The following is a 16,927-nucleotide window of genomic DNA, read 5'->3' on the forward strand; positions in this document are numbered from 1 at the left end:
CATAGCCCAGCACTGGCCAGGGAGGGCCAGTCTTCAAATGCATGTGGCCTGGTGGCCTTGTGAGGCTGAGTCTATGGGCTAGGATTCACCAGCATAATCACGCAAGCAGAGCATGCACCAAACTACTTCGGTGCAAGGACTCAGGTGCTGGCCCACCCTCCAAGCAACCCTCCATCCCTTCACTTGGTCCTGCTTGTCCAAGAACCTGCATGCTCAAGCGCTCTCTCTCTTGCACACGCACGCGCACACACACACACACAGGCACACAAGGACCCACTCCTCAGAGGGCTCCTCGGGAGCTCAAGGCCTGGTGCAGGTGGGAACTCAATAAACCAGAGCAGAAATGATTTCCATCAGCAGGAACAGGGTGGGTTGGCACAGGTGCCAAAAGCAGCATGGCCCACTTGCTCAGCCTACCTCTGCCAGCTACTGCATCAAGGAAGCCTGGGAAGGAGAAAGGGAGGGGGAGGAAAGGAGGGAAGCAGGAAGAGGAGGAAGAGAAGGGGGTGGGAGGCAGGCTGGGAAAAGGCCAGAGCAGGGGTGCCCAGGCTGGGTCATCGCGGCAGCGGGGCTAGGCCTGAGGCCTGGAGGCAGTGGCACTCTAGGAGAGACCAGGGGCCCCTCACCACTGCTGGCTCTCGGCTGACGTCCACCCTCTGCAGTTCTCCAGAAGCCTCTAGGCCTCCTGCCTCACAGCCACAGTCACTCCATCATTAGGACCCAACGTCAAGGGGAGGCTGGGTGGGCCTACCTGTGAGACAGTGCCCAGTCCACAAGAACTGCCCACAAGTCCACATGCGCAGAGTAAGGCAGCAGCTCCCCAGGACAAGGCCAGCTCCCAACACTCGCTTATCTGCCTGTCAGGGTCACGTGGCAGCTGGCCCAGAGGATAGGCGGCCTTGGTTCTCAAGGTCTATGTGCTTTCCTGTCCAGGACCTCACCAGGGCCTCACATCCCCACACGGGGATCGAGTCCAGCCTAGCCCCCAGCACCCTGGCTTTTGTCTCCTGCAGGTAAAGTCAAGGTCCAGCGCTGGCCTTGCAAGGCCCAGAACTGCTGGCTCCAAGTCACTGCTCCGCCTGGCCTCCTGCACCTTGCCCCTGCTCACACCACTCCAGGCACACTGTTCCTAGAAACAGCAGGCACATGCTGCCTCCAAGCCTTTGTCCTTGCCGGCCCTCTCCAGGCATCCTTGCCAGGCTCTGTGAACTCCTGGGCACCTCAGTGCACCTCTCCCAGCATGTGGCTCCAGCCCTTGCTCTCTTGTAACTTTTCACAATGGTGCTCTCTCCCGCCTCACGTTACATGCCTGCTCACTTGCTTCTGTCCTCACCGCCCTTTGCAATGTCACCTCCAGGAGGTGCCGCAGTGTCGCAGGACATGCAGACACCCCATGATTAGTCAGCCCCTCTCTTGGCAGGTCTGGAGACTCAGAGCAAGGAGACCCACAGCTCCGCTCCAGATGCCCCTGAGAGGTCCAGGGCACGGCATACAGGGTGAGGGGCCCGGGGATGTCCACACCGGCTCCTGGGCTGCATCACGCGGCCCCCCTGTCCCTCAAGGTGCTGGCGGAGAACAGGGTGCAAGAGGGAGACACACAGTCTTATGGGCCGTGCAGCCCCTTACCGCGCTTGTGCAGCCAGCCTTCTTTGATGACGGACACCTCATTCATGGTGGCAGCGTGACACGCTGTCACCTAGCTTGGGACAGCTCAGGGAAGCAGGACATACAGAATGTGCTGTGGACAGAGTAGAGGCTGAAAGACAAGAGGGGAGCGTCAGAGGGGAAGGGACCCCCCCCAGCTGAAGCCCTCTGGCTGCCTGTCTTGCTGGGGGTGGGAGCAGAGCTCCCCCTCGGAGCCCCAGAGGCCATGATATGGGGGAAGAACTACTCCATGGCCCAGGCCCCACCTTCCACCCTGGTTCCCGGCTGGGCAGCACCAAGGTAGCAGTGGCCCCGCCCCCCTGCATCACCCCCATACCCCAGCGCTGAGGTAACCCAGGATGAATCAGACAGCCCTGGGCACTGTGGGTGTGCTCAAAGCCACCGGCATCTGTCTACCCCACCTCACCCGCTGCACAGGCACGCGCCCCCACACGCGTGCACATACACGCATGTGCATACACTTCACTCTCTCCACTTTCAAACCATGGAACCACCAACCTACCACCTTCAAGGCCCAATAGGGCCACCCCACACCACCCTCAGCCTCATCCCTCCCAGGCTCTGCCAGGCTATGAATGACCAATCGATTCTCAATCTCCGGAGCTCTAGGATCCTCAACAAACAAGCCACTGAGCATGGACCCCAAAAGCCAACCTGGGGGCTTGACCAAAGAGCCTGTCCCCTCCCCAAGACCTCTGTGCTTGTCCTCAGGGGCCAGCAGCCGACAGACTGACAGACGCCGAGGCTGCTGCTTCTCAGGTTCCCGAGAAGAGGGGAGAAGGGCACAGGGTGGCTGCCAGCTGGGCCCCTACCTGGAGCCCAAGGCGCCTTTTGCCTTTCCCAGCCTGGGGTTATTTGCGGACAGCAGGTCAGGAGCTGCGGGGGCCCCCAGAGAAGTGGCAGCTGACTCTAGGGACACCGTAGGCATCAGCTTTCTCCCGTGCCCCAGGGGAGCAGGAGGCCGGACACGCTCCGGCCTGGCATGTGATGGTGGCAGGCTGCCCAGGCCCACAGAAGGGAGGGCAGCAAGCCGGAGGAAGTAGGAGGAAAGGCAAAATGGACAATGACAGGGAGAGACAGGACAGTGAGAATCACACACTGGACTCTGATTCGCTGGCTGGGATGGCAGACATGGCCGCCACTCTGCACGTGGGACCCAGCCTTGGACTGTGAATGTCCCACCAATGCCAGCCGCATGGCCACGAGCAGGGTTCTGGCATGTTCCTCACTGGATCCTTTCTCTGTCCCTCATCCCTGAAGCTACCCTCCACCCTGGCCCTGACCTTCTCCTGCTCAAACCCTCCTTTGTCCCCTACTGTCCCTGGCAAAACAGCCCAACTCTTGGGCTGGGTGCTCAAGGCTGTCCAAGACTCATCAGCCTTGGCTCCTGTGGCTCCTGTCCCTGGGCCACAGGCCTTCCCTGCTCAGGTCCAGTCCCCACAATGCTGGTGGGCCTCCTGTGAGCCTCTTCACGACGCCAGGCCCCCCCCACTCCAGCAGATTCTGACCTTACCCATTTCTGCTCACATCTCAGTCGTGGCTGCCAGTGTGCACGGCACACACAGTCCCTCACGTGGAGGTGGCCCAAGGAGCCACGACCCGCTCCTAAATGGAAAGGCTGACCAGGACAGTGAGTCCCGCACTTCTCCAGCCCCCTGTCCACCCTGCTCTCAGAGGCTGAGCAGCCCAGGGGGCTCACGCCACTCTGATCAGTGCACCCTCAGTGGGCCAGTCTGGAGCAACATCTCTGAACAATGACCAGCCCTGCTGTACCCACTCATCACTCATGCCACCAAGCTCCCTTGAATGGGCCTCCACAGAGCCACACATGCGCATGCCCCCCCGCACCCCCACACACAAACAAAGATCCAGGTGAAGAGAAAGGGAAAGGGCAAGAATGGATGGGAGCAGGGTGGTGTGTGAGCCCCTAGGTGCAGGGGACACATGTGCAACACCTACATCAACCAAGGGAGTGAGGGGTGCAGACGTGCAGGGAAAAGAATTTCAGGCACGGTGGGTGCAGGTGGCTCTCGCCTGTCATCCTAGCTAGTCAGGAGGCTGACATCTGAGGACCACGGTTTGATGCCAGCCCAGGTACAACAGTCTATAAGACTCTTATCACCAATGAACCACCAGATGACAGGAAGTGGTGCTATGGCTAAAGATGGTAGCCTTGATCAAAAGAGCTCAGGGACCATACCTAGGCCCTAGGTTCAAATACAAGAAGAAGAAGAAGAAGTAATAGTAGCTGTTGTTCAGGCCGGGGAATGGTGAAATGCCAGGATGCTGACCCGGGCCATGGCTTTGAGATGGGGTCTGATGCCATGCTTTTTCCAGCCACAAGACTGGTTGAGAACACTTCCCAAAGAGCTGAGGAGAACCAGGTTCCAGGTCCAATCTCCACTCTCCCTTGCCTTCGCTGGCCCAGGTAGTACCAAGGCCAGCAACAGCGCTAAGTACCTGCTGGGGCAAAGGTCTCAGCCCACTGCCCACACAATTGCCACTGTTCAAAAGCCAAGGAGAGGCAGCCAGGTGTGGTCAGAGTGGTCAAGGTGGCCTTGGACAATGTGCCAGCACTCCCAACCCCACTAGAGGGAGGTCAGAGGCTCGGGAGAGGGGAAGCCATTTACCTTGGGTCCCCAGCCGAGAGGCGGCAGCCCTGGCTGAAGCTTGGCACACCACAGCCACTTTTTATGATCTCCTTTCAGTGATTAAGAAGTCAGTAGCAGCGACAGCAGCAGAAGCAGCAGCTCAGGCGGGAGGCGAGAGCAGGGAGGAACTGGAAGATTCCCTGTGCCCCGCCGGCTGCTGCCTGTCCTCCCACTGAGGGTGGCGCCTCAGCTGAGGTGTCTGTGACGCAGTCCTGAGTGATGAAATGCCAAGCCGCACAGCCAAGAGGACAGCCTGCCCGCTAGGGAGTGTGGGCCGAGGACACCCAGGAGGGGGGACAGAGAGGCCAGGCAGCACACGTGGGCCTCGATGCTGGCACCCCACAGCAGGGAGCCCCGGTAACACCTCACCTCCCCACGGCTTGCTAGAAGGCCAGGGCCTCAGTGTGCACAAGTGGCAGCTGTTGAAGAGATGTGAGTCACCAGGGAGGCAAGGTGAAAAGCGTCACAGAAGACACTCAATTAAGGAACACACAATTCCATGGGTTTCGGGGAAACACAGATTAAAACTATTTAAGACAGTTGAAACAAAACAAACAACAACAACAAAAAACCCCTGCCAATGCAACCCATTGGCAAAGCTGGAAAATATGAACTCTTCACTCAGTACTAGAGGGAGTAGGAAGTGGTTAGACCACTATGGAAAATTAGTGGTAGGAATTAAAAATATATGGCTACTTCGTGACCAGCAATTTCTCAGTCTCCCAATAGAAACGGGCGTATTTGTTTACCAAAAAAAAAAAATCACAAGCAGCAATATTCATAGTAATCCCTAAACTAGCAACAGATGAGGAGCTCGCCACCCACAAAAAATATGTCAAGCAGGAAATTCATACGTACAGTGGAGCACTACTCAGTAATGAAAAGGGCCAGATCATTCACGTGCACACCAGGGAGGCAGTGTAAAAACATCAGACTGGGGGGCCGGGAGTTTGGCCTAGTGGTAGAGTGCATGCCTAGCATGCACGAAGACCTGGATTCAATCCCTTGGTACCACATACTTAGAAAAAGCTGGAAGTGGTGCTGAGGCTCAAGTGGTAGAGTCTAGCCTTGAGGAAAAAAAAAAAAAAAATCCAAGGACAGTGCTCAGGCCCTGAGCTCAAGCCCAGGACTGGCAAAACAAAAACAAAAACAAAAAAACATCAGACTGCATGGCAGAAGCCCAACATGAAACAGCAGGCAGACCATGGTCCCTGGTGACAGCTCCCTTCCCCCAACCCCTGCCCTGTCAACCCATGTAGAAAGTCAAGGAAAAGAAATGTCACAGAGATCGGGAGCTACATTAGCAGGGTGCTTATGGGAGCTGACCATATTCTGTTGTGTTCATGTGTGATCTGCCTTATCATTTTTTGTTTTTGTCAGTCTTGGGACTTGAACTCTGTGCCTGGGCGCTGTCCCTGAGCTCTTTAGCTGAAGTTTACCACCCTACCCTTTGAGCCACAACGCCACTTCTTGTCTTAGCATTTTTAGCCCTGCTATATGACAGGATCTAACATATTTCTCTGTTTTTGTTTTATTTTTATTTTTTTTGCCAGTCGCAGGACTTGAACTCAAGTCCTGAGCAGTGTCCTTGGGCCACAGCACTACTTCCAGCTTTTTCTATGTATGTGGTACCAAGGAGTCAAACCTGTGTCTTTGTGCATGCTAGGGAAGCACTCTACCACTAGGCCATTCTGGCCCCATATTTCTGTTTTTCATGACAAAAAAATGAGCCAGCAGGGTGTTGATGGCTCACACCCGTCATCCTAGCTACTCGGGAGGCTGAGATCTGAGGGGTGCAGTTTAAAGCCACCCCAGGCAGTAGTCCAGGAGATTCTTACCTCCAATAAACTACTAAGAAATAGCCAGGCGTGGTAGAGCACCAGCCTTGATCACCAAGGGGCTCAGGAACAGCATCCAAGGCCCTCAGTTCAAGCCCCAGGACAGGAAAAAAAAAAAAAAAAGAACGAGCCACACAGAAAATCCAAGAGTGGGAGTTCACAGGACACAAGAGTCCAACTAGGGCAGGAGGCCTGCCTTGCCTTCTCCTTGCTAAGAGGACTGTGCGTCTGTGGTGAGGCAGGTGTCACGGCCCAGAGGACTGGGGCTGTCCCAGTGGTAGCCATGGAGGGAGTGGTCAGCTTGGTGCAAGGAGGCTCCAGAGCCCCCTATGCTGACCAGCAGGGTGTTTTAAAACCTGCTGAGTCCAGGGGATCCCTGACTGATCCAACTCTACAGCTCATGCTCTCAGTAAGAAACCACTTTAGAATGTCTTGAGGACACATTATTTTTGTTATTGGGGCTGATGGCTGTGGGGCTTGAACTCAGAGCCTGGACACTGTCCCTGAACGCTTGCTCAAGGCCAGTGCTCTACCCTTTGAACTACAACTGTATTTCTGGTTTTCTGCTGGTTCCATAGAGATAAGTCTCAAGGACCTTCCTGCCCAGGACTTTCCTGGCTTTGAACCATGATCCCCAGATCTTAGCCTTCTGAGTAGCTAGGATTTACAGACATGAGCCACTGGTGCCTGACTTGAAGACACTTTATTTCCACTCATCTGGCTCTCAGGGGGCAGCCTGGACCCCCTTCAGAAGTCACCTCATGGCTCCAGGACCCCCAAAGCTCAGTTTACTTGACTATAAAAAGGGGGCCTCTGAGCTCTGCCACCTAGGGGCAGGGGGCCTAGATGAATCCTAGGGTTGTGTCTGCATCCCTCCTCAAGTTTGGGATCGTGTGAGGGCCAAACCTTCCCGCTGTCCCTCCCACAGGCCTTCCAGGTCACATGGCTCTCACTCCTGCTTCCCAAGGGAGTAAGTAGGTGGTCTGCAGGCCCATGGTTCACTCTGCTCCCAGCCCCCTTACTGACCCATCTACGCACAGCCTAGCCCTGTACTGCCACTGCCCCGCTGGGGTGGCCAGAGTAGCAACTTAGCAAAACTAGATGATCGCATAGAAACCACTCAAACTCAGCCTGGCTCTGCTGCTGTGCTTGCTGGGTTTTCCCTCATCCCCTAGCTGATTGAGGTTCCATGGGGAGCAGAGGCTGTGCTCCCCAAGTGGGTGGCTCACACCCCAATAGCCTTTGCCACCAGCCACTCATCCAGACCCTGAGAGGACCTGCTGGAACCGTTCCCTGGCCACTTCCCATCCTGTAAACTGCTTTCAATCTGAGGACATTTTGGCCAAACTGATGACATACCTCCTGTGGCGAAGCCAGCCTGTGCCTCAGCTGCCTGGCCCCTTCTCACCCACTCATGGCCAGCAGCAGGCATCTTCTGTGGGGCAAAGCCATGCCAGCTGAGAACCAGTGTCCCACAGGAAATGGCCTCCATACCTGCCACAGGGCCCGACACTACAAGGTGGTGACAAACTATAAGACGGTGACAAAGGACAGCAGGCCCTGGCCACACCCCACACTTTCTATCTAGGTGAACATGACTTCCAGCACATCACCTCACCTGGACTTTAGAGCTGGTCCTCTCAAGTCCCAAAGCCAGACACGGCAACTGCCCAGCACACATCAGGTTAAGTCACTTCTCTCTGGGGTGGAGACACTGTATTTCTGAACATGTGAAGTTTTACCTATTCCACCTCCGTGGTGAGAAGATGGCGTTCTAGACGCCTCTCTCCAGCACCACGCTCCCCGCCTGCCCCATCTGTCTGCTGGAGCAGGTAGGACTGAGGGTGAGATGGAGGCGTGGGCAGGCTGTGAAAGAAACTGGGACAAGAATAAGTTCCAGAACAGACTTTCCTGTCTTCTCTATCATGTCCCCAACACCTTTTTTTGAGGGATCCTTATGGCTCCCTCAAAAACTGCATCCAACATTGCAGTCCTCCTTTGTGGGCTACACACACACACAGCCCCGGTCCTAGCCACAGGATCCTCTTAGCCCAGCTCTGACACCACCCAGATGCCCGGGGGGCATGTCCACGCCCCTTGTGGAGTCTTCCAGGGCCCACCTGCCACGGCTCTCTCCCCACTCTGCAGCCCAGGGGTCTGCTGGCCTGAGCACACCCACTTTCCCCATCTGCCAGTTCCTTGTAAGACTGTTTCCCCCAACGCCCCGGCCTTTGCACAGGGCCAGCATGTTCCCTGGCCCCACCCATCCTCACTTGCCCCCTCCTCACTTCCTCAGAGGAGCCTTGTCTGACTGCCCTTCTCCCACAAGATCAGACCCTCAGAGTAAGCCTTCCCTCCCTGGCTGCCCCACCATTATCTGAGTAATGTGGCCTCCCCCAGACCAGAAGCTTCACAAAGCAGGGGCAGAGTCTGCTCTGGTCCCCCTTATGTTCTCAGCGCCCCCTAGCACAGGGTAGATCTAGGTCTAGAGGGGGTGACAATGGGAACACAGCTCTTGTGCTGAGCTCCCACAGAGAGGGCACAGGCTTTGTGTGAAGAGGCAACAAAAGGGAACCGCTAACTCCACTGCACACACACTAGGGGACCCTGTCACCAAGCAGAACTTGGCCTGCCTCCTGCCCTGCCTGCCTCTCTCCTGTAGAGGAGCCACGCTGAATCTGAACAACATCTCCCTCCCACTATGGATCCTCACCGTAGCCCGGCTCACCAGCCCAGCTAGCTATCCCACAGTCCCTTCCTACTTCTCTGCCCCTTTGGCAGGCTGTTGGTACCCAAAATGACACGACCAGAGGGGTTCCAAATGGAATACTGAATTGACCAAAAACCAGGCAGAGACAGGCTCCCATGGCCATTCAGTACTCCCTGCGCCTGTTTTCTCACCTGGCAAATGGGGACAAACAGTTGCACCTAGTTCCCAGTGCAGAGCAGGGCCCAGCAGGGGGCCGAGAGCAAGAGTTTCTCCCAGGAACAGAGTCAAGTCTTGTGGTGCTGGCCTGCGGAGAACAAATATTAAGCCACTTCGGGCTACACTGCAAGATCCTGACTCAAAACAACAACAACAACAACAAAAAGACAAAGAAAGAGCAGGGCCTGGTGACTCACACTGGGATTCTAGCTGCTCAGAAGGCTGAGATCTGAGGATTGCGGTTCAAACCCCACCCAGGCAGGAAAGTCTGTGAGACTCATCTCCATTGAAACACACTAAAAAAGCCAGAAGTGGAGTTATGGCTCAAGTGACAGAATGCCAGCTTTAAACAAAAAAGCTCAGGAGAAGCAGTTAGGTCCCAAGTTCACCCAAAACCAGTATCCCCCCCTCCCCGCAAAATAAAAAGAGTAAAAAGAATAACCTAAACATGCTATATAGCATGTTCTACGCCTCGGTTTCCCATTCACACACCATCTTTAGAGGACTTTATAGCAGCTCAGTGCAGAGCCCACCTGGGCAGGTAGGTATCCAGCAAGCAGGATCCTACTCTCCCAGTGCTCCAACCAGGAACCCTCCCTGCCAACCACACACAGGCCCCTTGAGCCCCCACCCCCATCCCACTCCCCTTGGGATCCCACCTTGGAGGTCAGGCTCCCTAACCCCCTCCCCCACAGCCTGGCTCAATATTCTTCAAGCAAGTAAGTTGCACCCAGGAGAAGTGGGGCTCCCTGGCATCTGTAAGGTGCCAGAAGGGTTGTTCACCATCAGCCACGGGGCCTGGGTCACTAGGCAGGCCAGGCCGGGTGAGAGCAGGCCCCTGAGGAGCCTGGGAGCAGGCCGGGAATGGCAGCTGCTCCAGTCAGCTCAGAAAGGGCCCGGAGGTGGCAAACCAAGGAAGGCTGGGATTTCTGGCCTCACCCTTAGAAACAACGTCTGTGGACAAGCCTCTCAGCCAGGGTGGCTGGGCTCGAGGAACTTCGACAGGGACCTCTGCCACGGAGGCTCCTCGGCTGGCCCGGCCCTGCAGTCCTGCTCAGCTCACCCACAGCACCGGGGCCCTGCCATGGGTGCCAAGTTGGCAGCAGGTCCTCCCTCGGGGGGGGGGGGGGACAGGCCTCGATCCCACCCCAGGCCCCACCCACGCTTGCTCCCTCCTCCCTCTCTCCTCCCGGTCCTGCTCCTAGGCCCACTGCTCCCCTAGCTGGGCCTCTCACTGCTTGGCTGGCTGTCCAGAAGAGCCCGCCACAGAACCACCCCACCATGCAGTGCAGCCCAGAGGCCTGGTGGCTGCTGGCCTTCCGCGAAGAGATCTGGGAGGCTGGAGGCCCAGGGAGGGGCGACAGTGGTCCAAGATCTAGGGCAAAAGGCAGGCCTTGCCACCTAGCCTGGAGAACTTCTGAAGCACTGCGGTGTGCAGAGAGGGTGTTCCTTTCAGGATGGCACCCCAGACCAGACTGAGCCTAGGAGAAAGGAAGGCCAGCTCTCTGGCTCACTGTGTTAAGCCTGGGAGGTGAGACCCAGCACTGGTTTTCAGAGGCTGTGACCACCCCAAATGACAACTGGAACGTTCCTTCAAGCCCACAAGGTCTTCACTTAAGACCTGCCTAGAGTAATCTTCCATGGCCCTCAGGCCCCGTCCACACGTCACCTCCTCAGGGAGGCCTCCCTGATCACCCAGCCAGACTAGAACCCCCCATATCATGATATCAACCCCAACATAGTGTGCAGCCTTGCTGGAAGGCAAGCCTGCAAGCCCACTCCCTTTCCATTCCAGAGCAGCCTTGGGGAGGTTGCTATGGGACAGCTTCTCTGCCCTGTGCTTGTCATCAGTGTGGCTGGCTGGGCTGGGGCTGGACAGATAGCAAAGTCAGCCCACTAAGCAGCCCCCCCCCCACCTTTTCCTTAAGGGCAACAGTCCCTGGTTCTGGGGAATGGTGTGAAAACCACAGCAGAGGGAGGGGACCTCTGAGCCTCTGCCCAGTGACTTCACTGGAGGGGGAAGTGGAAGGCATTTGAAACTGCCAGCCCGGCAAGGTCAAATCCAGCGTGCCTAAGAAACCAAGACCCTACAGGGCCAAGTCACCTGAAATCTGCCCAGTCCAAACTCCTCCACAGCTCACAAGGCTGTGGGGGCCCCGGCTCTGGCTGCTCTTGCACATGCTCAGTGAGCCTGTCCTGTTGCTCCCACAGGATGCCGATCAGGATCGGCCCTGCATGTACAGAAGCTCACGGCAGCCCCACTTGCTCCCAATTCCCTGCCAGGCCCCCACCCACTCCACGCCCCTCCTCACATGTTTCACCCCCTTGCTTTCCCTCAGCTTTGTGAGGGTACACTTGAGTATACCCCCATGTCCAGCACTTGATGTAGTGCCCAGTGCCCACCAGATGCTGTCCTGAGCTCCAGTGACTTCAGGACCAAAGCCACACCTCACTCCATGAGCTATGAAAATGTCATCCTAACTACTCAGGAGGCTGAGATCTGAGGATAGTGGTTCAGAGCCAGCCCAGGCAGGAAAGTCTGTGACACTCTGATCTTCATTAAAGTACCAAAAAAGCCAGTAGTGAAACTTGGCTCAAGTGGTAGAGCACTACCTTTGAGAAAAAGAAGCTTAGGGACAGCACCCAAAGCCCTTATGTTTCAAGCCCCAGGACTGGGGGGAGAAAAAGGGAGGGGGGAATGTTATTATTGATCAAGATGTATTGTGCTTTTGAACTTACCGAATGACAACTTCTTAAAGATAAGTAAGAGGAGGAAGTGGTACTTTAAGCTCCTTCACTTCAGCAGGCTCCAACTTTGTCAGCTACAAAGGCTTCTTTGCCACAAGCAGCTCACTAGGCTTCCCAGTCACCCATGAGTGGGAATGACCAGCACTCCGTGACATGGGCACTGAAGGCCACACAAGCAGCAGGTGTTCAGAATCACTTCAACCTAACTCATCAGTATGGAATCTGACATCAAATGCCGCGACCCTGGCTGGGCAGAGCTGGTGCTAGGACACCTGAAGGAACTAAGGGTGGGAAATGGGCAAGATGGGCAACTGAGCCGGGTGCTAGTGGCTCACGCCTGTAATCCTAGCTACTTAGGAGCCGGAGATCTGAGGATCAAGGTTCAGTCAGCCAGAGCACTAAAGGCTGAGACTCTCATCTCCAATTAACCACTAGAAAACCGAAGTGGTGCTGAGACTCAAGTGGTAGAGTGCTAGCCTTGAGCCGAAGTGATCGGGGACAGCGCCCAGGCCCAGAGTTCAAGCCCCATGACCCCCACCATCAACAACAAAAGAAATGGGAGACTTGCCCACTGAGACTTCTTGGAGCTTCTTGTGGATTAATTCACTTACTCTTATTGTTGCAGAGGCCTGAATTTTTCTGAGCCCAAGCAGAGGCGAGGCTGTGGTTGTGTTCAGACATCCCCAAGGGGAAAGTACTAGAATATATCACCACCCTGTCTGTAACACAGTGTAGTCCATGATAGCTGTGTCACCCCCTCATGTGGCCTTCCCATTGTCTCCTCCCACTCCCTCATCCCCACTCCCTCCCCTGCACAACTATAATCCCAACTCAGGACAGGATCAAGGTCTGGCCCTGGGTAAAAATGTAAGCCATACCTGAAAAATAAAATAGAAATAAAAGGGCTGGGGGTGTGGCAGAGCTCAGGTATAAAAGCACCTGCTCAACAAACATGAAGCTCTCTCTCAGCTTAGAGAAGACCCCAAGTTTCTCAATAAGCACTGGCAAGGCAGAGAACATTCAGCATCTTCAGGTTCAGGATGAAGCAAGGAAGAGACCAGGGCAGAGGTCAAGGGGACAGGTTGTACCAGGCATGAGGCCTGGTAAACAAAGATAATAGGACACCAGGACCTAACGGACTTGGGTTCAAACCCCAGCCTGGCTTCCAATAGTCTGACAAGACACAGAAGAAGGCAACTCCTCTGGGTCTCAATTTCTGACTCTGCAGAAAGAAAGAAAGAAAGAAAGAAAGAAAGAAAGAAAGAAAGAAAGAAAGAAAGAAAGAAAGAAAGAAAGAAAGAAAGAAAGGAAGGAAGGAAGGAAAAAGCTCCAAGCCCAGAGCCAGGCCAGGCACACAGAGTATTAGCTCCCAAACAAAACCACTGTCTTAGTGTCTAGGTTGCCTTATTTGTAAAATGGGCATCACACTCAGTTATCACTCACAGGGCTCTGTAGACAGAACTCTATATATTTTTGAAGCTTAAGTCATGTTGGAGAGCACACTGCCTCAAAAGACCCAGGGTCCTGTCTCTCCAGGAATCGTAACCCCTAGATGCCAGTCAGCATGAGGGTTTGGGACACTGTGCCCGCTTGACCTCATCCCCATCCCCACTAGCTGGGTCAATCAGGGACTACAGCCAGTCCCCAGGGAAAACCAGACTCAGGGCGAAGGTTACAGGGTAAGCCAAGGTCACAGCCTGGCCCAGGGAGCAGGGGCACTGGTCACACGCTTTAGGGTTGATAACTCCAAGCAGCTACCCAGAAACCGTAGGAGAAACCACTTTTGGGTGGCTGGTGTGAGTTCTTCATAGCAGCCTTCCTGCTTGGGCTGGGGGAGGAGGGGGGAAGCCCCCTTCCGGACTCCAGCCCACGCAGAGAAGAACAGCTGGGAAAACAGTGGGAAAACAGCCTCGAGGAGGACAGGCCAACTGTTATCGCTCAAGTGTTGTAAACATGAAGGGCGGCTGGGCTGGTAACTGAAGACACAAACAGCCCGGTGCCGAGGATGGAGGGCCCGCGGGGGATGCCTGGCCCCCTTCACACCCACTGCCCGCCAAGGCGTCTCCACGAAGAGTGGAAGGCGACGGAAAGCAGCCCAGTCACAAGCCCGATTCCTTACTCCAGCCTGGGCCTCGTGCGGAACCCCAAGAGGTGTCCAAACGAGAGAAATGGCACCTCGCAATCTCAACGACTTGCCCTGAGGGAGAGCTGTCCCTCCGAACGCTCCTTCCTTCCTGTCAAGTCTAAACAGGCAGCTCGGGGACGGGACGGGACGGGGGGGGGGGGCCGGGGTGACCGCGGGGGCCGGGCGGGGGAGTGCACAGCTCCTCAAATCCAACCCCAGCGCCTCCCTCGCCTACAGCTCAGACAACCTTCAGCGACTTCATCCCTCTCCGCCGCCCGGAAGGAAGAGATGTCAAGGGATGACATCCCCTGCCAAGAGGATCTCCCACACCTCCCACGGCAGCTCGGTGAGGGCCCGGGAGCCCGGGGTAAACGCCCACCCCTGCGCACCAAACGCCAGGACACCAGCGCTCCACGCCGCTCGGCCTCGCGGGGCCCCGGGGCAGCCCTAACGCCCGCGGGCGCCGCTCCCGCCAGCGCCCCGTCCTCCAGACACTAAACACGCCCGAGCGCCCTCCCCGCCGGCGCGCCCTCCCCGCCGGCGCCCCCTTCACCGCCACGCGTGGTACAGGCCACGCTCCAGAAAACCCCCATCCCTCTCTACAACCCGCGGTGGTTCAGACTGGCCTACCAGGCACGAGACCCCCCCAGACCCCCCCGCACACCTCGCCCACGTTCTGGGGGTCGGTGTCCCCCCCCCGGCCGTCCGATGGTACGGCCCGCCGGCCCCGGCCGCCCCGGGCCAGCCCCACCGCCCCCGCGCAGCCACCCCCATTCAGTTCCGGAAAGGGGGGGGAGGCTCGGGACTGGGATCCCCTCCCGGCGGGCACCGGTGGTACGGCCCGGCGCGGCACCGCGGGGGGCCCGGACGCGACCATCGCGGGGGAGGGGGAGGCGCGGGGGGACCCGCGCTGGCGCACTCACCTGTCACCGGCGGCCGCCCAGCCTCTCCGGCGGGGCTCTACCCCCGCCCATCGCCACGCAGCGCTGGCTCTCGCTCCTAGTGTTTCCTGGTGACTGCAGCGGGCCGGCAGTGAAAGCGGCGACGCCTCCTCCCAGCCAGACCCAACGGCTCGCGCGGCGCGGCCCCCCCCACCCCGCTCCCTCCCCCCTGCCCCGGCTCACCGCCCCCTCCCAAGGAAATACCGCCTCCCGCCACGAACAGGAACTGACGTACCGAGAGCCAGGGCTGGGCTCGGAGAGCACCAATGCGCAGGCGCAGGGAAGTGTAGGAGGCGGGCTCCCAGGAAGGCGCCTGCGTGGATGCGACAATGTTAGTTTGCGTGGGGACCCTCGCTCAGGCGCGGGACGAAGGGAGAGCTTTGCGCAGGCGCGGTAGAATTCCGGCGCAGGCGCAGTAGGACCCCATTCACAGACTCTCCCCGAGGCCCCCGGCTGAGATTGTTTCCCAGCAGCCCTCGGTTCTTACTTACACACGCTTTGATCTTGTCTTACTCAGCTCTCATTGGTGCTTTGGCTTCCGCCTCTCTTAAAGAGCCAGAGCAGGAGCAGGGAGTAGGTTTCTTTCTTTACGCACACGCGCGGGTCCTGAGGCTTGAATATTCAGGATCTGAGTTCTCCTTGTGGTTATTTTTTTTTGCTCAAGGCTAGCACTGTCCCACTTAGGACCCAGCTCCAGTCCCAATTTTTTGCTGGTTAATTGGAGGCAGGAGTCTCACACCGACTTTACTACACAGGCTGGCATCGAACAGACTGGCATTGATCTTTAGAGCTCAGCTACCCTAATAGCTAGGATGACAGCTGTGAGCCACCAGTGCCCGGCTGGGAGGGGTTTCTTTTTCAATGTGTCGGCCTGGCTTAAACTTGGGCTCTGAATATGCACTATTCCCAGATTTGAATTTCATCTTTCTGAATGACAATGAATTCATTTTGGGGGGGGGGGGTGAACTCTGGCCTGGGTGCTGTCCCTGAGCTCTACCACTTTGAGCTACAGCACCATTTCCAGCCTTTTCTGCGTATGTGGTACCAAGGAATAAAACCCAGGGCTTCGTGCATGCTGGGCAAGCACGCTACCATTAGGCCACACTCCCAGCCCTGAACCCACTCTCTGGGCCTCAGTAATACATATTTGTGAAATAGAAACAACCATGAATTATGTCTCGGTAACAACTGCGTTTTAGCAGGACAGTCTACAAAACATGAATGCCAAGAGAATCTGGAGCAACTTGGACCCACAAATGCTTTAATAAAATTGCCTTCACAGCTGGGTGCCCACCAGTGGCTCACAAAAAAGGAAGAGCTTTAAAAGCCTGAAGGGCATGGAGCATACTTGTAAACCCAACATTTGGGAGGCTGAGACAGGAGTGTGAGTTCAAAGCCAGCCTGGGCCATGTAGTGAAAGTCTTAAAAAATCAAAATAGAGGGAAAAAAAAGCTCAACAGAATTCAGGTTGACTCATGTATTAACTAGGGTTCTACAGCCGTGGGGCATCTGGTTCCCAGTTCTATTATCTCTTATAGGTTGGATTGCTACCTTCTAAAGTTGGGTTACAATATGCTAAGAAGTTTGGCAAATAGACACTGGGGAGAAGAATGTTTGCTTAAGAGTTGAATACTAGGGGTTGGGGATTTAGTTCAGTGGAAGAGCACTTGACTGGCAAGTGCAAGGCCCTGAGTTCAGTCCTCAGCTCTAGGGGGAAAAAAAATCTATGAAAGAGTTGAATCCTGGCTGGGAATGTGGCTAAGTGGTAGTGTGCTTGTCTAGCATGCATGTAGCCCTGGGTTTGATTCCTCAGTACCACATAAATACAAAAAAAGCCGGAAGTGGTGCTGTGGCTCAAGTGGTGTAGTATTAGCCTTGCGCAAAAGAAGCTCAGGGATAGTTCCCAGGCCCTGAGTTCAAGCCCCAGGACTGGCAATAATAATAATATAAAATAAAATAGAATCCTGCTGTGTGCCAGTGGCTCACATCTGTAATCCTATCTACTCCAGGAGGCTGAGAGCTGAGGATCATGG

General features: G+C 56.1%; 1 protein-coding gene across 1 annotated transcript in view; it reads right to left on the reverse strand.

Moving 5' to 3' along the window:
* Window positions 1-15,034, reverse strand: part of Akt2 (AKT serine/threonine kinase 2) — a 29,865-nt gene extending 14,831 nt beyond the window's left edge. Inside the window, exons 1-2 of the mRNA XM_090322727.1 lie at window positions 14,877-15,034; window positions 1,627-1,756 (exon numbers count right to left, since the gene is read on the reverse strand). Coding sequence (XP_090178853.1) covers window positions 1,627-1,672 — 46 coding nt within the window. The 5' untranslated portion in view covers window positions 1,673-1,756; window positions 14,877-15,034. The remainder of the gene's footprint in view (window positions 1-1,626; window positions 1,757-14,876) is intronic.
* Between the last annotated feature and the right edge of the window lie 1,893 nt (window positions 15,035-16,927).

The sequence above is a fragment of the Megascapheus bottae genome, chromosome 31 (genome assembly GCF_031878675.1).
Source record: "Megascapheus bottae isolate mThoBot1 chromosome 31, mThoBot2.hap1, whole genome shotgun sequence".
Classification (NCBI taxonomy): Eukaryota; Metazoa; Chordata; class Mammalia; order Rodentia; family Geomyidae; genus Megascapheus; species Megascapheus bottae.